The 18,951-nt window shown below is 42.8% G+C and overlaps 1 protein-coding gene across 1 annotated transcript in view; it reads left to right on the top strand.

The window, feature by feature from the left end:
* The window catches only part of AGPAT4 (1-acylglycerol-3-phosphate O-acyltransferase 4), a 152,788-nt gene extending 135,797 nt beyond the window's left edge, over window positions 1–16,991 (top strand). Inside the window, exons 7-10 of the mRNA XM_082249109.1 lie at window positions 359–461; window positions 4,264–4,339; window positions 9,875–10,073; window positions 16,671–16,991. Coding sequence (XP_082105235.1) covers window positions 359–461; window positions 4,264–4,339; window positions 9,875–10,073; window positions 16,671–16,762 — 470 coding nt within the window. The 3' untranslated portion in view covers window positions 16,763–16,991. The remainder of the gene's footprint in view (window positions 1–358; window positions 462–4,263; window positions 4,340–9,874; window positions 10,074–16,670) is intronic.
* The last annotated feature ends 1,960 nt before the right edge of the window (window positions 16,992–18,951 follow it).

Here is an 18,951-nt window from a genome sequence, read left to right as displayed (position 1 = left end):
ATTCTGGCTCTCTCAGGAATGATCGCTGGATGCCTGTGAACATCGGGTCCGCCAGACCCGCTGATTGGCTCCGGCTGTGCTCAGTCACAGCGTTAGCAGGCCGCTGGCGGTGCGCATACGTGCCCCAGACCTTGAAATTTGAAAGACTTATAGGTACGCGATTCTCTCTGAAGGACCGCCCTGTTGCAGTATATGTATGTGGTTGGTCCGGGAGATGTTAAAGACCAAACACCCATAGCAATTAGAAATGCGTTACTGCTGAAACCCTGTTGCTTTTGGTTTATCGCATCATTTTTGCATTCTCCCTAAAAAAATATGCCTGTTTGTAACACTGAAAAACTATGGTATTTTTAAACAGCCTCTGCCGTATATGATTCCACACTGAACTTCAGAAATAACGAAAACCCTACTCTTCTTGGCATTTTAAATGGGAAGAAGTATCATGCAGACCTTTATGTAAGGTAAGAATTTTGCAAGCTAAAACAGTTTGGGTGAGGAAACAAAAGGTGATGTTTGTACTGCTAAAAGTAGTGATTTCTGTTTGGATGACATTTTTGGATTTTTTTTGTTCTAGTTTCAATGTATTTTACTAATGCATGATTCTTATAGTTAATAAGATTGAATAAAGACACCAGTCTATCCAGTTCAACCTGTGTGGGTGTGTGTGTTTTATATGTCTCCACCACTTCCCATATCCCTATATTTTGTGTTTGTTAGATTAGTGATATCTCCTGCTTAAACCACCAATTGTGGAAGGGAATTCCACATCTCTTCTCCAGGGAGAATAAGCCTAAGGTTTGTAACCGTTCCTCATAACTGAGGTTCTCCAGCGCTCTTATTAGTTAAGTTGCCTTTCTCTGGATTCTGTACCACAAAATATGGAGCAAGGCTCTTCAGTTGCGCATATACCTTAGCATACAGACCAATTGCGATAACTTTTTTTCCTAGTGTATAAAAAAAAGTCAGACTTAAAATTATAGTAGTAAATGTAACCGGAAATATGAAAGTATTAAGAAGAAGTTCCAACTTGTCTGTTTTTTTTTTTTTTTTTGTTTTACTGTCTGCCATTAAAGCTAAGAGCCAAATTATGCAGAATGATGATTACCTTTCCCACCCTTCCCCATGCCCAAAGCTTCCCAAGAAACTTGCTTTAGGTTACCTAGGAGGCTTCCGGGTAATCTCCAGCACACTGCGTATGCTCAGCGTCACGTCAACAGTGGGCCGGCTGCAAGACATTAGAAAAGACAGTGTGGCAGCGCATGACCAGACATGCAGGTTATAAAAGATAACATAAGATTCGCTGTGTTTGGTTTTTTTTTTTTGTTTTGTTTTTTTTGGTACAAATCAGCAATACAGGTAAGAGGAAAAGAAAAAACGATTGTAAAGTGGAAAGTGAGTTTCTCTCAGGCCCCTGTCTCTGGAGAGTATTACCACCGTTTTCCTGTAAGGAACCCACTAAAGGTTTATTATACAGAATTCTTTGGTAGTATTCCACTTTGACTCTGATCTTAACTGTATCTAAGCACCATAAACTGATTAACTCATTTTTAAAATTGAAAGCAAACTCATCCATTCATCCATGTCTCCATGCCTTTTTTTTGTAGAAAACTCACTTTGAATCCCCCCCCCACAGCATTGCTAGCTGTGTCCATCTTGAGTAAGTGTGGATGATGCATGTAGCATTTACTTCCTGGAATCCATCTGCCCAGCTCAGGCATGCAGATAGTAGTTTGTGCTTAGCCCCCCCTCCCCTCCATCAGTTGAAAGGAAAAAATGCCAATGAAGACTTCTGCAATGTATGATATCATTTTGACCTAGGAAGAAGGAAGAAGCTAAATAAATTCCTTCCCATCTATTTGCTAACGCTCCGGGCCGGTGCAAGGATTTTTGACGCCCTAGGCGAAACCTCATTTTGCCGCCCCCTTGGCTCCACCTCCTTTGCCCTGCCCATGTATTCCCCTACCCTTTTAATCACTGCTACCAGGGGGGGGGGGGGTAAGGGGGAGGAGGAGGGGGAGAAGGAGGAGGGGGAAAGAGAGAGGAGGAGGGGGGGAGAAAGTGGCTGGAGGAGAGGGGGTAGCTAAGACAGAGGGGTGGCTGAGAGAGAGGGTGGCGGACAGAGGAGGGGGCTGAGAGAGAAGTGGTTCAGAGAGAGGGTGGCAGACAGAGGGTGCGGCTGAGAGAGAGGGGGGCTCAGAGAGAGGGTGGTAGACAGAGGGTGGTTTTTAGAGAGAGGGGGCTTAGAGAGAGGGTGGCGGACAGAGGGTGGGGCTCAGAGAGAGGGTGGCAGAGGGTGGAGCTGAGAAAGAGGAAGGCTCAGAGAGGGTGGCAGACAGAGGTTGGGGCTGAGAGAGGGGGGGCTCAGAGAGAGGGTGGGGCTGAGAGAGGGGGGGCTCAGAGAGAGGGTGGCAGACAGAAGGTAGGGCTGAGAGAGAGGGGGCTCAGAGAGAGCGTGGGGCTGAGAGGGGAGATGGCAGAGAGAGGGTGGTGGACAGAGGGTGGAGCTTAGAGAGAGGGTGGTGGACAGAGAAGGGGGAGGGCTGAAAGAGAGGGTGGGGAGATGAGAGAGAGACCCCATAGCCCTGTTCCTATCCGCAGTTCCTCCTCTGCCCCCCATCCCAGTCTGTGTCTGCAGGTAGGTCTGTGTCAGTGTATGATGCCCAATACCTTCTCGATCTGGGAGGTGCTCTGCTGCTCCTTTCAGCAGCTCCCTGGCAGCTTGTGCCTCCCGCTCGTCCTCATCCTCCGGGCTTTACTGCTGATGCTGGAGAGGAGGTTGGAGGTGACAGAGTCCAGGCTTTGGAACTCTGGGGATGCTTCTGCGCGCCTCTTCTGTGCTCCTAGCTGCCCTCCATGTTCATATTCCGAGGGGTAGTGGCCTCTGTGGGACTGCACACTCATCATGTGGGGATAGATGCCCACACCCCCAGGATGCCGCCACCCACCTGACATTACAACCAGCTACTGCAGGTTGCACACTGACTGGGATTGAGTCAGCACACTCGGGACTGACACTGCCCTTCTGAATTATGCACGCGGGTCCATAGTATAGTGCCAGGTGACCCCCGATGCTATGCCACGCTAGTGCTGGAATCTGAATCCCCAGCGATTGGCTTGGGATACAGATTTTGCGGCCCCCCTACCCTGGTGCCCTAGGCAGCTGCCTGACTTGCCTATTGCTTGCGCCAGCCCTGCTAACGCTAGCAGCATAAGGATTAACCACTTCCCGCCTGCTGTATAGTAAAAATGACAATGGTGGGGTGGCACTCTCGTTCTGAGATGTCATATGCCATGTTCCTAGAACACGGGGCAACCCCTGATCTTGTTCCCATGTCATCGGCTGTGTCCAATCGCAGACACTCACATGTAAATGTGGATGCACCGTTTATTGGCTCTCCTCGGCTCACCTTGACAGAGCGGGTGGCAAGGAGAGCCGATCAGTGACATTTCCTCACAGGGGAGACCTGTACAGATCAGGGCACTGATCATCATTGTCCTGATTTACAGTACAGCCCCAGCAGTGCCTATCAGTGACCCCAATCAGTGCCCATTAGGGATGCCATTCAGTACTGCCTTTCAGTGCCTGCTCATCAGTGCCACTATCAATGTGGCATATCAGTGCCACCTAATCCGTTCCCTTCAGTGCCACCTCATCAGCGCACATCTGTGAAGGAGAAAAACTACTTATTTACAAAATTTACTGACAAGCAAAGAAAAACTTTTTTTTTTTTTTTTCAACATTTTTGGTCTTTTTTGTTTTTTTATCAAAAAAATAAACAGCCCAGCAGTGATTAAATACCACTAAAAGAAAGCTCTATTTGTGTGAAAAATGATAACAACAAAATGTCATTTGGGTACAGTGTTGCATGACCACGCAGTTGTCATTCAAAGTGTGACAGCGCTAAAAACTGAAAATTTGCCTGGGCAGGGGTGAAAGTGCCCAGCATTGAAGTAGTTAGTCAATGTTGATTTAGGGGATTTAGTTCTGCTGTAAGGTGGCCATGTAGCTCCCTCTTTCCTGTGGACTATTTGCACATGATTAGGAACTAAGCAAACTGCAAATGGCTATAGCTTGGTGGATGCTACCCTCTAACCCCCATTTTTCATGGGATTTTCTTTTTCTACAGTAGTTATTGTTTAATAATTTTCAAAATTTGCCAAAACGACCTAAAAATAAAGTTCACCTAGCACTTTGTTATTATGTATTTCAGATTTTTTTTTTTTTCTTGTTAAATGTTGTATTTGCATTTTCTAATCCTCCAGAAGAATTCCTTTAGAAGAAATCCCTGAAGATGAACAGGAATGTGCTAGTTGGCTTCACAAGCTATACCAAGAAAAAGTATGTTCCCTGTGTGACCAAAGTTGCATCACTATCACCTTTTCATTGCTTAAGAGGAAAGAACTGTGTATATGTGTGTATGTATATGTATGTATGTATGTATGTATATATATATATATATATATATATATTATGTGTGTGTGTGTGTATGTATATATATATAATGTATGTATGTACAGTGCTCAGCATTAATGAGTACACCCCAACAGATTTGTCAGGAAACCTTTACTTTCCTTTCATAATAAACATTTTCTATGGGACAATATACTTCCCAACACTCCCACAAATGCAGGCCATTGATTGCAACCAAGATTTGTTAATTTGCACACACAAAGTATTTTTCCTAACAAATTCATTCAAGACCCTGTTGCAAAAATGAATAGACTAAAATGAAATTTAGCAAAGCTAAATTTTAGACAACAAAATCCTAGTTAACAAGAATTTTAACTACAGGTGAGTCTAATTATTCATTAACCACTTTACCCCCTGGAGGATTTTCCTGCTTAACGTCCAGGCCACTTTTTGCAACTTGGCACTGTGCAACTTTAACTGACAATTGCGCGGTCATGCAACGCCGTACCCAAACAAAATTTATGTCCTTTTTTCCCCACAAACAGAGCTTTCTTTTGGTGGTATTTGATCACCTCTGTGCTTTTCATTTTTTGCGATATTAATAAAAAAGCAAACATTTTCCGAAAAAATTTACATTTTCTACTTTGACAGGTAAAAAATATCCAATTTTTTACATTCTGATATAGAACAATCCCCCAAAAAAATGTATAAATCAAAATTTTTTAACATTTTAGGCCAATTTGTTTTCTGCTACATATTTTGGGTAAAAAAAATCACAATAAGCATATTTTCATTGGTTTGCGCAAAAGTTATTGCGTTTACTAACTACGGTAAAGATTTGTCATTTTTATTGTTTATTTTTGTTTACTAGTAATAGCGACGATCTGCAAATATTTTTTTTTTTTTTTTTTTTTGTGAGATTGCGACGGACAGATCGGACCCCTAATTGACATTTTTGACACTTTTGGGGGTACCAGGGACATTAATACAGTAATCAGTGCTATAAATATGCACTGTTACTGAAATAATGACAATGGCAGGGAAGGGGTTAACACTGTTGGTGATCAAGGGGTTAAATGTATGCCTCATGCTTACTGACGTGTGTGGGGGGAGGGGGTTGTGTGACACAGATTGCAGGTTCAGCTATGCTGAATCCTGTAATCTGTCACGGTCTGTCACAGAGGAGATCCATCCGCTTTGTTTACACAAGTGGGCGGATTTCCTCACTCGATCCCCGTCGATCGGGGAAGAGCGGTGGTGATCACCGCCTCTCCTCCCCTGGCCCGACTCCCGCTGTGACTGAATACAGCGGGAGCGAGCCTCCGGTTGCGCACGCGGCAGAGAGAGGGGAGAATCTGGTGACGTAGGTCTACGTCGCCAAACCTTAACGAGCCACTTTGCCGCAGTACTGTCAATGTGAGCAGTCGGTAAGTGGTTAAACAGGTGTCCAGCAGACAGTTGATTATAAAAGGGTGTTACTTAACAAGGAAAACCCCTTCCCATTTCATACTGTCAGCAATGGCACCACATGGAAGAGAAATGTCACAAGAGCTGAGAAAAAGAATCATTTATTTACACAAAGGTAAAGGCTACAAGAAGATCAGCAAAGCTTTAGAATAAGAAAAAGTCAGAATACTGTAGCAGAAGTGATAAATTTTTTTTAGCAAGATGGAACTGCAACCATTTGACAGAGACGTCCAGGCCATCTACGGAAGTTAACACCTTGACAGGAACATCCATGAGATGGGTTGATGAACATCGCCATGCAAGTTCACTGCAGTTAGCTAAAGAAGTAGAAAACCAAACTGGGGTGATTGTTTCACGTGACACAATACGGCGTACACTGCAGAGGAATGGCATGCATGGGTGTCATACAAGAAGGAAGCCTCTCCTAAAGCCCATGCACAAAAAAAAACCCACCTAGAATTTGCCAGGGCCCTGCAAAAATGCTGAAAAAGAAAATGACTACTGGGACCCTGTACTCTGGAGTTATGAGACCAAGATGCATGTTTTTGGTACTGATGGCTTCAAAACTGTATGGTGTCTCAAAGGTGAGGAGTACAAAGAAAATGCATGATGCCTACAGTGAAAAATGGTGGTGGAAGTGTCCTGTGGGGCTGCATGAGTGCTGCTGGTGTCGGTGAGCTGTATTTCATTGATGGTATCATGAATTTACAGATGCACTACTCTATATTGAGAGAGAGAGGATGCTACCATCACTTCGTGACCTTGGTCGTCGTGCACTTTTCCAACATGACAAAGATTGAAACACACATCTAAGGCCTGTTGCATTTCTGAAGAACAACAGGGTGAAAGTGATTCAGTGGCCAAGTATATCTCCTGATCTGAACCCAGTTGAACACCTATGGGGAATTCTCAAAAGACAAGTTGAGCATAAAGCCCTGTACACACGTACCGATTGTCGGCCGTAAATATTCGGCCGACGGCCGATTGTAGGCTTGTTAGTATGATGCTTTCGACAGCCGACAGCGCATTTTCGGCCGAACAGAATCTGTCATGCAGGCATTAAAATTTTTGTTGGCCAACACCAGAACAGCCGATTGTTCGCCAGTCAGTACAGATTTCGGCCGACAGACAGCAGATTAGCAAGACTGGGCATGCTCAGAAAAGAAAAAAGACAAGGAAAGTTAACCATCACATGACATCACTTCTGCAGTCGGCTGTTGTTGGCCGACAAAATTCGTGTGCAGTCTTTTGCAGTTTTCAACAGACACGACAGCCCTGGACAAAAGACGGCCAATCGTTCGGCCGACGATCAGTACGTGTGTACGAGGCTTTACTCTCCATTCAGCATACAGGCTCTAAAAGATGCCATTCTTGAAGAATAGAAAAAGATGGATGTTGCAATATGTCACCAACTGGGTGCTGTCCTTACAAATCATGAAGGTCATACAAAATACTAGAAGTAGTAGTTTTTGTTGTGGGGTATATTAATTCTTGCATAAACTTATTTGAGTAAAACTGAAAATTTTGTAATCTAAGTTAATTATTAACCTTATTTTCAAGTAATGAGCCAAACTAATGTCCTAGAAAACTCTGTTTTGTCAAAAATTTGAAAATTGCGCATGTTCATTGAGATTGATTGATTTAAAAATCCTAATTTTCAGAAGGGGTGTACTCATTTATGCTGGTGTGTGTGTGTGTGTGTGTGTGTGTATATATATTTATATTTAATATATAATTTTTTTTTTTTTTTTTTTTTTTTTTTTTAGTATCTCACAATGGTGGGTACAACCCATGTATTTTTGTAAATATTTTATTATATCTTTTGATGTGACAACACTGACGAAATTACACTTTGCTACAATGTAAAGTAGTGAGTGTACAGCTTGTAAAACAGTGTGAATTTACTATCCCCTAAAAAAAACTCAACACACAGCCATTAATGTCTAAACCGCTGGCAACAAAAGGGAGTACACCCCTAAGTAAAGTCCATATTGGGCCCAATTAGCCATTTTCCCTCCCCGGTGTCATGTGACTCGTTAGTAATACAAGGTCTCAGGTGTGAATGGGGAGCAGGGGTGTTAAATTTGGTGTTATCACTCTCACTCTCTCATACTGATCACTGGAAGTTCAACGTGGCACCTCATGGCAAAGAATTCTCTGAGGATCAGAAAAAAATAATTTTTGCTATATATAAAGATGGCCTAGGGCTAGGCTATAAGAAGATTGCCAAGACCCTGAAACTGAGCTGCAGCACGGTGGCCAAAATCATACTGCGGTTTAACAGGACAGGTTCCACTCGGAACAGGCCCCGCCATGGTCGACCAAAGGAGTTGAGTGCCCGTACTCAGCGTCATATCTAGAGGTTGTCTTTGGGAAATAAACCTATGCGTGCTGCCAGCATTGCTGCAGAGGTTAAAGGGGTGGGGGGGGGGTCAGCCTGTCAGTGCTCAGACCATACGCCGCACACTGCATCAAATTGGTCTGCATGGCTGTCGACCCAGAAGGAAACCTCTTCTAAAGATTATGCACAGGAAAGCCCGCAGTTTGCTCAAGACAAGCAGACTAAGGACATGGATTACTGGAACCATGTCCTGTGGTCTGATGAGACAGAGGTAAACCTATTTGGTTCAGATGGTGTCAAGCGTGTGTGGCGGCAACGAGGTGAGGGTACAAAGACAAGTGTGTCTTGCCTACAGTCAAGCATGGTGGTGGGAATGTTATGGTCTGGGGCTGCATGAGTACTGCCAGCACTGGGGAGCTACAGTTCATTGAGGGAACCATGAATGCCAACATGTACTGTGACATACTGAAGCAGAGCATGCTCCCCTCCCTTTAGGGACTGGGCCGCAGGGCAGTATTCCAACATAATGACCCCAAACCCACCTCCAAGACGACCACTGCCTTGCAAAAGAAGCTGAGGGTAAAGGGGATGGGACTGGCCAAGCATGTCTCCAGACCTAAACCCTATTAAGCATCTGTGGGGCATCCCCAAATAGAAGGCGGAGGAGTGCAAGGTCTGTAACATCCACCAGCTATGTTATGTCGTCATGGAGGAGTGGAAGAGGACTCCAGTGGCAACCTGTGAAGCTCTGGTGAACTCCATGCCCAAGAGGGTTAAGGCAGTGCTGAAAAATAATGGTGGCCACACAAAATATTGATACTTTGGGCCCAATTTGGTTATTTTCACTTAGGGGTGTACTCACTTTTGTTGCTAGCGGTTAAGACATTAATGGCTGTGTGTTGTTATTTTGAGGGGACAGCAAATTTACACTGTTATATAAGCTGTACACTCACTACTTTACGTTGTAGCAAAGTGGCATTTCTTCAGTGTTGTCACATGAAAAGATAAAATAAAATATTTACAAAAATACATGGGGTGTACTCGCTTTTGTGAGATACTAACTATATATATAAATATATATATATATATAATATATATATATATAATATATATATTATATTCTCACACACACACCTCAACATAAATGAGTACACCCCTTTTTGAAAAGTAGGATTTTAAATCAACCTCAATGAACATGCGCAATTTCCAGATTTTTTACAAAACTGACTTTTCTAGAACATGAAAAGATTTAATAAATTATATACAGAAATGTGAGGGGTGTACTCACTTTTGTGAGATACTGTGTATAAATGTGTATGTATGTATGTGTGTGTATGTATATGTATGTATATATGTATGTATGTATGTATATATATATATATATATATATATATATATATATATATATATATATATATATATATATATATATATATATATATATATATATATATATATATATAAACCACAATCTTTTTTTTTTTTTTGCTAAATTACTAACGTGTCATAATGTAGAAATCAATATAACTGACATTGCATAAGAACAAAAAACCTGTTGATTGAATATGTTAACGTTTACTAAATTGTTTATTTCTAACAATGGAATGAATGAGTTATCTGACAGTAAAGAGATTTTGATCTTTTCATTTTCTTAGGATGCTTTTCAAGAAGGTTACTACAAGACAGGAGTATATCCTGGCACTGCTATTGCGTCTGCACGTAGACCATGGACTCTTGTGAACTGGTTGTTCTGGGCATCTCTGCTGTCCTACCCTCTATGCAAAGTGCTTGTTAACATGATCGGCAGTGGATCATACTTCACGCTGGCTATGTTTGCACTACTTATGGTAGTAGGTAAGGTTAAAAAATCTGAAATCTAATTTTCTTTTTTCTGTTAGGGCTCTCTTTATAAATATTTTCATGCAGAAAATCTGTCTAAATAAATAAACCTCTTAATGTAGCACCACTATATTCCCTGCACTGCTCAGTGAACACAACTGTTCATTGTTTTTCACCCCAGTGAAACCTGTAGGATAAATTTCTTTAAACTGATATTCATTTCTTTTTATTTTACAAAATAAAAAAAAACAAATGTTACACGTGCCTGCTGTGTGCAAGATTATTGCACAGAGCCACCTCTTACCTTCTTTTCTGGGGTCACCTACCGGGCCTCTCTGCTGCTGCTCCTTCCATGTGCCCCATAACAAGCGACTTGCTATGGGGCTGCAAATGCAGCCCCGCTCCCAAGGCACACATAGCGCTGTTCGGCCCTGCTCCCGCTGCTGCCTCTGCCTGTAAAAAGCAGAGACACCAGTATTGCTGCAGATGGGCAGAGCACTTGATTAATACAGGAATTCACATTAGAAGTATTTGGGGGGGTGGGTGGAGCAGCTAGTGAAAGTGAGAACATACATTTGGGCTAAGCAAGCTCCGATCAATTATTCTGTGTTTTGTGACTAAAAATTAGCAAATTTAAAATCCGTTCCTGCTGCCATGATGAGACTCACCGGACTTGCATCTGCAAGTATCCAATTTTTTTAAACGTAGATATACAGTGGGGAAAAAAATTATTTGATCCCCTACAGATTTTGTAAGTTTGCCCAGTTACAAGGAAAGGAAGGGTCTATAATTATCATAGTTGTATTTTAAATGAAAGAGAATATCGATCAAAAATCCAGAAAAACCCGGTGATATAAATGTTATAAATTGAGTCGCAGTTCAGTGAGTAAAATAATTATTTGATCCGCTACCAACCAACAATTCTGGCTGCCACAGACTGGCTACAGTATGTGCCTATGTGGTACACAGATTAGTCCTGTCAATTTAAGAAAGTGCTCCTAACAACAACTTGTTTTGTGTATAAAAGACAGCCATTCACAGAATCTTTCTTTCATTCAAACCCACCATCATGGGCAAGACCAAAGAGCTGTCAAAGGATGTCAGGGACAAGATTGTAGACCTGTCAAAGCATCAGAAAGAAGCTTGGTGAAACTGAGACAACTGTTGGATTAATTATTCGCAAATGGAAGAGAAAAAAAATAACCATCAATTACCCTCGGTCCTGAGCTCCATGCAAGATTTTGCCTTATGGGTAAGAATGATCATGAGAAAAGTGAGGGATCAGCCCACAACTACACAGGAGTAGCTTGTGAATGATCTCAAGGCAGTTGGGACCACAGTCACCAAACAAAACATCGGTAACACAATACGCCGTCATAGATTAAAATCTTGCAAGGTCCCTGCAATGTCCCTCTTCTCAAGAAGGCACATGTACAGGCTCATCTTAAGTTTGCCAATAAATATCTAAATGATTAAGAGGAGGATTGGGAGAAAGTGCTGTGGTCATATGACTCCAAAATTAAGCTCTTTGGTATTGTTTTGCTATGTTTGGAGGAAGAAAAATGCTGACTATGACCCTAAAAACCCTAAAAACTCAGTCCCTACAGTCAAAAACAGAGGTGGAAACATTATGCTTTGGGGCTGTTTCTCTGCTAAAGTTACAGGCCACATTGAGGGGCCAATGGACGGGGCCATGTATTGTGAAATCTTGGATGAGAACCTTCTTTCCTCAGCCAGAAGCGGGCAAACTTACAAAATCAAATATTTTCCCCACTGTATATGCCAAAAGATACCAGCTCAACCGACATGCAGGTTTGTACACTCATGGCAAGGCTGATATAATTTAGCATGTCCAAAAGCAAAGCACCAAAATATTTGGTAAGGCAGGGAAGGGTTTATTTACAGCCTATATTTCCCCCAGACACTATTCCCTTAACTAGACCCTAAGTTTGAGATTCTAAAAATGTCAAGCCCCCCCCCCCCTCCTCCCCCCAGCCAAAGTTACCCATGGGGTTGATCTGGTTCGGTTTGTCCCTCCATTGGGTCTCATTTTCTATCTAAAACAATATCCTAGCATTGAGAATTCTATTTTAGGGGCGAACACAGCAACTAAGGGGGAAAGGCTTTTTGGAGTATCCTAGTGTTATTTCTCTCCAAATCAGTTAACTGGGAATGTCTGATTGTCCCCTTTAGGCATACCATTGCTGTCAAATCTACTAAGAAATTGGCTGGAACAGATACAGGCGTATCTCATAAAATTAGAACATCAAAAAGTTTATTATAGTAATTCAAAAAGTGAATATTTCAAGCATTTCTTTTAATTTTGATGATTATGGCTTACAGCTAGTGGAAACCCAAAATTCTGTATCTCATAAAACTAAAATATTACATTAACCACTTACTACCCGCCCGTCGTCAAATGACGGCGGAGTGGTGTAGCTATTATCCTGGGACGCCGTCCTATGAGGGCTCACCAGAACAGCCAGGGGCGCGCGGAGTGGCGATCGTGACCGCGCCATGTTGCTAGGACACGTCGCGATCCCGATCTCGGTGAAGAGTCCATTACATGACTCTTTACGCATGTGATCGGCTGTGTCCAATCACAGCCGGTCACATGCAAATGAGGAAGTGCCGTTATTCGGCTCTGCTTGGCTCACTGTCACGTACCTGATCCGAAGCCGGAGTGTAGAGAGGGCTCCCCTTGCGGCTAGGTGCAGAACACCCCTGGAGGTGAGACAGGGAGTGCTGTGCCCGAAGTAGCACGGGTTGCCGGCTGGGATGGCCAGATGGTGGCTGAGGCCAATGGGTGATAGGTCCAAGGCGGATCTGGAACACTTGACAAACCAGGCAGGTGTGCTGCAGGAACAAGGTGAGTTGGATAGCCCACAGGAGACTGGTACAGCGGTGTCAATAGCCAAGCCGGGTCAGACACTGGAGAAAACGGGGAAAGTCCAGGGACAAGCCAAAGGGTCAAAAGCCAGAGGTATCAGGAAGAGTCGGTGGTCAAGCAATCCGGGTCGGCAACAGGAAATCCAAGATAAAGGCAAAACAAGGCACAAGGGACACAGGGAGCTGAAGATCATCCAGCAACTAGTGCCTGTCATTGCTGAGTTTAAATAGGCCGTTTGGCGCCAATCGCCGTCACGTCCCGCGTGCGTGTGCACGCACGTTCTTAGTTGATCTTGCCCGGAGTTGGCCGCGCATGCGTATTCGCGCCAATGCGCGAATTCGCTGATTAGCCAAACTATTGGAGTTTACCTGACACTCACACTGTCAGTGTTGTGAGGCGAGGAGAGCCGATCAGCGGCTCCTCCTCATAGGGGACACAGGGAAATGTAATCAGGGCACTGATCACCAGTGCCCTGATTACACAAGAGTGAAATAAAGTGCCATAACTGCCCACCATCAGTGCCCACAGTGCCTGCCATCAGTGCCCACAATTAGTGCCCATAGTGATGCCAGTCAGTGCCCATCAGTGCCTGCTTATCTAGGCACTGATGGGCACTGACTGGCAGCACTATGGGCACTGAGTGTGGGCACTGATGGTGCTGCCTATCAGTGCCACCCGTCAGTGTCCAGTGCCACCTATCAGTGCGGCATATTAGTACCTCCTCATCAGTGCCACCTCATCAGTGCCCATAAGTGCAGCCTATCAGTGTCACCTCATCAGCGCACATCAGTAAAGGAGAAAAATGTATTTATTTTCAAAATTTACTCTCAGAAAATAAGAAAAAACATTTTTTTTTTGTAAGAAATAAAAAACCCAGAGGTGATTAAATACCACCAAAAGAAAGCTCTATTTGTTTGAAAAAAATGATAAAAAATTCATATGGGTACAGTGTAGCATGACCGCGCAATTATCATTCAAAGTGTGAGAGCGCTGAAAGCTCAAAATTGGCCTGGGCAGGAAGGGGGTGAAAGTGCACTGTAGGCAAGTGGTTAAACCAATAAAAAAAGGATTTTTAATACAGAAATATTGGCTTACTGAAAAGTATGTCCATGTATAGTATGCACTCAATACTTGGTCGGGGCTCCTTTTCCATGAATTACTGCATCAATGAGGTGTGGTATGGAGGCGATCAGCCTGTGGCACTGCTGAGGTGTTATGGAAGCCCAGGGTGCTTTGATAGCGACCTTCAGCTCATCTGCATTGATTGGGTCTGGTGTCTCTCATCTTCCTCATGACAATACCCCACAGATTCTCTAAGGAGATTAGGTCAAGTGAGTTTGCTGGCCAGTAAAACACAGTGATACCATGATCATTAAACCAGGTATTGGTACTTTTGGCAGTGTGGGCAGGTGCCAAGTCCTGCTGGAAAATAAAATCCCCATAAAGCTAATTGGCAGAGGGAAACCTGACATGCTGTAGAATTTCCTGGTAGAGGGCTGCGCTGACTTTGGACTTGATAAAACACAGTGGACCAACATAAGCAGATGACATGGCTCCCCAAATCATCACTGACTGGAAACTTCACACTGGACCTCTTGCAACTTGGATTCTGTGCCTCTCCACTCTTCTCCTGACTCTGGGACCTTGATTTCCAAATGAAATGCAAAATTTTCCACAGTCATCAGGACTTGGCACCTGCCCACACTGCCAAAAGTACCAATACCTGGTCTTAAAAATCATGGTATCACTGTGCTTGATTATACTATACTGTACATGGTCATACTTTTCAGTAAGCCAACATTTCTGTATTAAAATCCTTTTTTCTTATTGAATTTTGGAATTTCACTAGCTGTAAGCCATAATCCTCAAAATTAAAAGAAAGAAATGCTTTAAATATGCCTGTGTGTAATGCATCTATATAAAGTTTCACTTTTTGAATTGAAATACTGAAGTAAATTAACTTTTTGATTATATTCTAATTTTATGAATGTGCCTGTATATCAGCTGTGTATTTGGCAGTTTTACAAATACAGCTGTCTCCTACTTTTGATGTTGTATAGGGGATTAGTCACTGTAGAAGTTCTACAAAGAATTGTAATTTGTGGCGGCACTTGGTCTTGTGCTTAATCTGTAAGAGAGCTTTCACACTTGGCCACAGTGTAGGTGCAGCATAGTGTAACTGTGGTATTCTTGCGGGTTACCTGTGGTTTCCCATAGACTTCTATAATGTCCCACGTTTTGGTGCGTTTTCTGAAAGCCTGCATGCTGCATCTTTGCAACAGTTCAGGGTCCCAAATTATATTAAATCTGCTTGAGACCAGGAAACCCAGCATGACGACTTTTTTTTTTTTTATCTCCTTCCAAAGGTTTCTCTTAGATCCCACCTTAAACCATGCATATGCTGTGCTAAATATGAATTTGGACAGTTAAAAGTCCACGTGTCACAACTCAATGCTAGGGATGAGCTTCAGGTCAGAGGTGGGGGGTAGTTTTTAGCAAGCCTTTTACGCCTTCTTCTCTATATTGTCTACGACCATAGGTCAGTGAGGTCCTGCCTTGTGTGAGAGGCGCTGTAAGCTGCAATAGGTATAGATAATGCCCTTGGACATAAGTTAAATCTGCCTCCTTCCCAGGTCCCAGCCTTTCATTGTCAGCGAGAGTCGGGCCACAAGCTGTAATGTATGTTTCTCTCCTGGTGTGTCTCATGGTGGTGGAAGTGGCTAAAAGAGCCCAATTGGATGCACCAGAAATGTTGCACCTTATTTAGCCTTGCTGGTTGTCTTGCAGGTGCAATATCAAATTCCATTTATAGTTGAAGCATAGCAACAAACCATAATGTGCCTTCTAATATCCACTACTTACAGCCAAATACAATGTTTTGGAGCACTCCCTTGTGGCTGCACTTACATGACATTTGTCCTTTAATTGGTCATAGGTTAGATTTCACAGACATTCTTTGAGATTTTTGGTCCACGTTAACATAATTGCATCACACAATTTCTGTAGATCAATTTGTTGTAGTTTCATGCTGCAAATTTCCCATTCTACCACATCTCAAAGGTGTTCTATTGGATTCATATACCATGACTGCCTTACTATCCGTGTGCCCCAGAGGAACCTACACTTTTCAGTCTTCAACGCTCCAATTTTGTTGAGCCAGTGCCCACCACTGCCTCATTTCTGCTCTTGGCTGACAGGAGTGGAACTTGACTTGGTCTTCTGCTGTTGAAGCCCATCCACCTCAAGGTTTGACATGTTGTGCGATCTGAGATGTTTTTCTGACCACCACAGTTATGAGTATTTATCTGAGTTACTGTAACCTTTCTGTGAGCTTGAACCAGTCTGACTATTTTCTGGCCTCTACCATCGACAACCATTTCCATCTGCATAACTTTGTGCCTCCTCACACTCACTTCCCACCTAACTGCTGTCAGAATACAATGACTCAGCAGGAGTAATTCTGCCATCCACATTGAGTGTGTGGATGGGGGGGGCATCGAGTCATAGTTTGTTTTCTGGGGTACCCCGTTGTGCTACTGGCTCCCCCCCCCCCCCATGACCATTTCCCCCAATAGCAAGTAACTGATTGCTTTTGAAAAATAAACGAATATTGTAAGAAGGGGTTATCTAATCAAATACTGATAACGAGAACCATTTATAATTTGATAATTGTTATGACATTGTAATTGTGTTTTTTTTTTTTTTTTCTCCATTTATCTCAGTTTCTGTCGGAGTGCGGCGAATGATTGGAGTCACTGAAATAGACAGAGGTTCCACTTACGGCAACAACGAAAACAAACAAAAAAAGACTTGACAGTATTGAATACCATTTAGACTATAAAGGGAAACATTTTGAACAGTGGTCCAGAGTTTTTTTGGATTGGAAAGTCTCTGCATTGGCTTGCTGGTGCTTCTAGCACCTGCAAGGGTGACATATCATGCATTTTACATGTGCAACAGGATCAGGGAAACCACCTAATGTATTTTTTTTTTTTTTTTTCAAACTGCAATAGCTCTGTCCCATGGATCTTCAATTTCAGACACTGGAAAAAATACTTAAGTCTGTGGCACTTGCCTAGATAATAACAACTGAAAATAAAATACAAATAAAACTCCTATGGAATAATGTTGTCTGGTTTCAAATTTTTTTTTTTTTTAGCTACATGCCTTTTTTGCAGTTTATCTATGAAAATAAATTGTGGTTTTAACATCCCATAGGCAACACTAATGTGAATCTGGCGGTTTGCTATGCAAGATCAATGAAACGTGTTTTAATAACAGTATAGATAAAATCTTCAATAACTAGGTTTAGGGCTGGTTTAGACTGGTGCTAAATGCAAAAAGGCATTCAGCACCCATATTTTGTGTCTTCATTTGTGCTGCTGAATTAAGGGATGCAAGTCCTCATATGTTTTTAATTGCAAGTGATGCCTTGAAGTTGGGGCATTTGGACACTAAACATAAAGGGTGTCTAGACCCAGCTGCCTGCAGGTTCTCCTATGACTACTCTATATGAGCACAGGAGGAAAGACAGCACACCTAACCATAGCTATGAGAGTATCTTTACAGCAGAGAGCATCTTCACAGCACAGAGCATCTGTGTGTCCGATCTAATTTTTAAAGCAGCAAACCGTTGCACACCTGAGCTGATCCTAATAAGGATGTGTTCATGTGAAAGCCTCAGTCAGTGCCACTTCTCAGACCATGCCCGCTGACAGTTCGACCCCCCCCCCAAGTGGGTAGGGCAAAACATGATAGGGAGTGTGGTCTGAGGAATGGTATTGATGAATGATGTTCACCTCTCACTATGTGTCACTTTTCACACCACCATCCCTAAAATCCTGAGCACCAGCAGGGCTTCACACCTCAGTTTGGAGTGGCAACACTAAAGCCTCGTACACACGCAACGAATTTCCGCCGACCGGTCGTCCGTCTTTTGTCCAGAGTGGTGTCTGTTGGTTGGAATATGCTCTAGACTGCACGCAAATTTTCCTGCACTACAGAATTCTACTTCAGAAGTGATGCCATGTGTTGGATTGCTTTCTTTGTGTTCTTTCATCTCTGAGCATGCCTAGTTTTGCTCATAAGATTTTTTCCCCATCGAAATCTGTATTAATGAGACGAAAATCTGACGTGTTTTGACGGTCGACAAAAATTATATAGCCTGCACACCAGGATTTTTTCGGCCAAAAAGTCGGAGTCGGTTGTCGGAAGCACCATACTAACAAGCCGAAAATCGGCAGATCGGTCTTCGGACGAAATTTCCCGGCCGAATTTCTACTCGTGTGTACGGGGCTTAAGCATAAATGGTCCACTCAAATTGTTTTATTGTGTTTCCCACTTTTTAACTTCCTCTAAACAGGTTTTAATAGAAGTCTTTTTTATATAATTGTGGGGTATGTTACATATTGATTTGTATGACACTAAACGAAGAGAGACTGGACAAAATTTTCGGCACCCTCAATTTAATTTTTGATAGCACACCCCTTGGAAAAAATAACTGAGATTAATCACTTCCTGTAACCATCAATGAGTTTCTTTACCCTCTCTACTGGAATTTTGGACACTCTTCTTTCGCCAACTGCTCCAGATCTCTCCGATTGGAAGGGTTCCTTTTCCCAACTGCTGTTTTAAGATCTCTCCACAGGTGCTCTATGGGATTTAGATCTGTACTAATTTCTGGCCAGTTCAGTACTCTCCAGCACTTTGTTTTAAACCATTTCTGGGTGCTTTTTTGACATGTGCTTTGGGTCATTGTCCTGCTGGAAGTCCTCTGATGGAGACCCAACTTTCTGACACTTGGCCCTACGTTGCACCCCAGAATTCTTTGTTAGTCTTCAGATTTAATAATGCCATGCCCACGGTCAAATCATCCAGTACCTGAAGCAGCATAGCAGCCCCAAAACATCAGTGAACCTCCACCATGTTTGACTGTAAGGGACTGTATTCTTTTCTTTAAAAACCTAATTTCTTTTTCTGAAAACAGTTGAATGATGGACTTTA

The sequence above is a fragment of the Pelophylax lessonae genome (assembly GCF_965119305.1).
Source record: "Pelophylax lessonae genome assembly, chromosome: 3".
NCBI lineage: Eukaryota > Metazoa > Chordata > Amphibia > Anura > Ranidae > Pelophylax > Pelophylax lessonae.
This window is presented reverse-complemented; position numbering and strand designations above follow the sequence as displayed.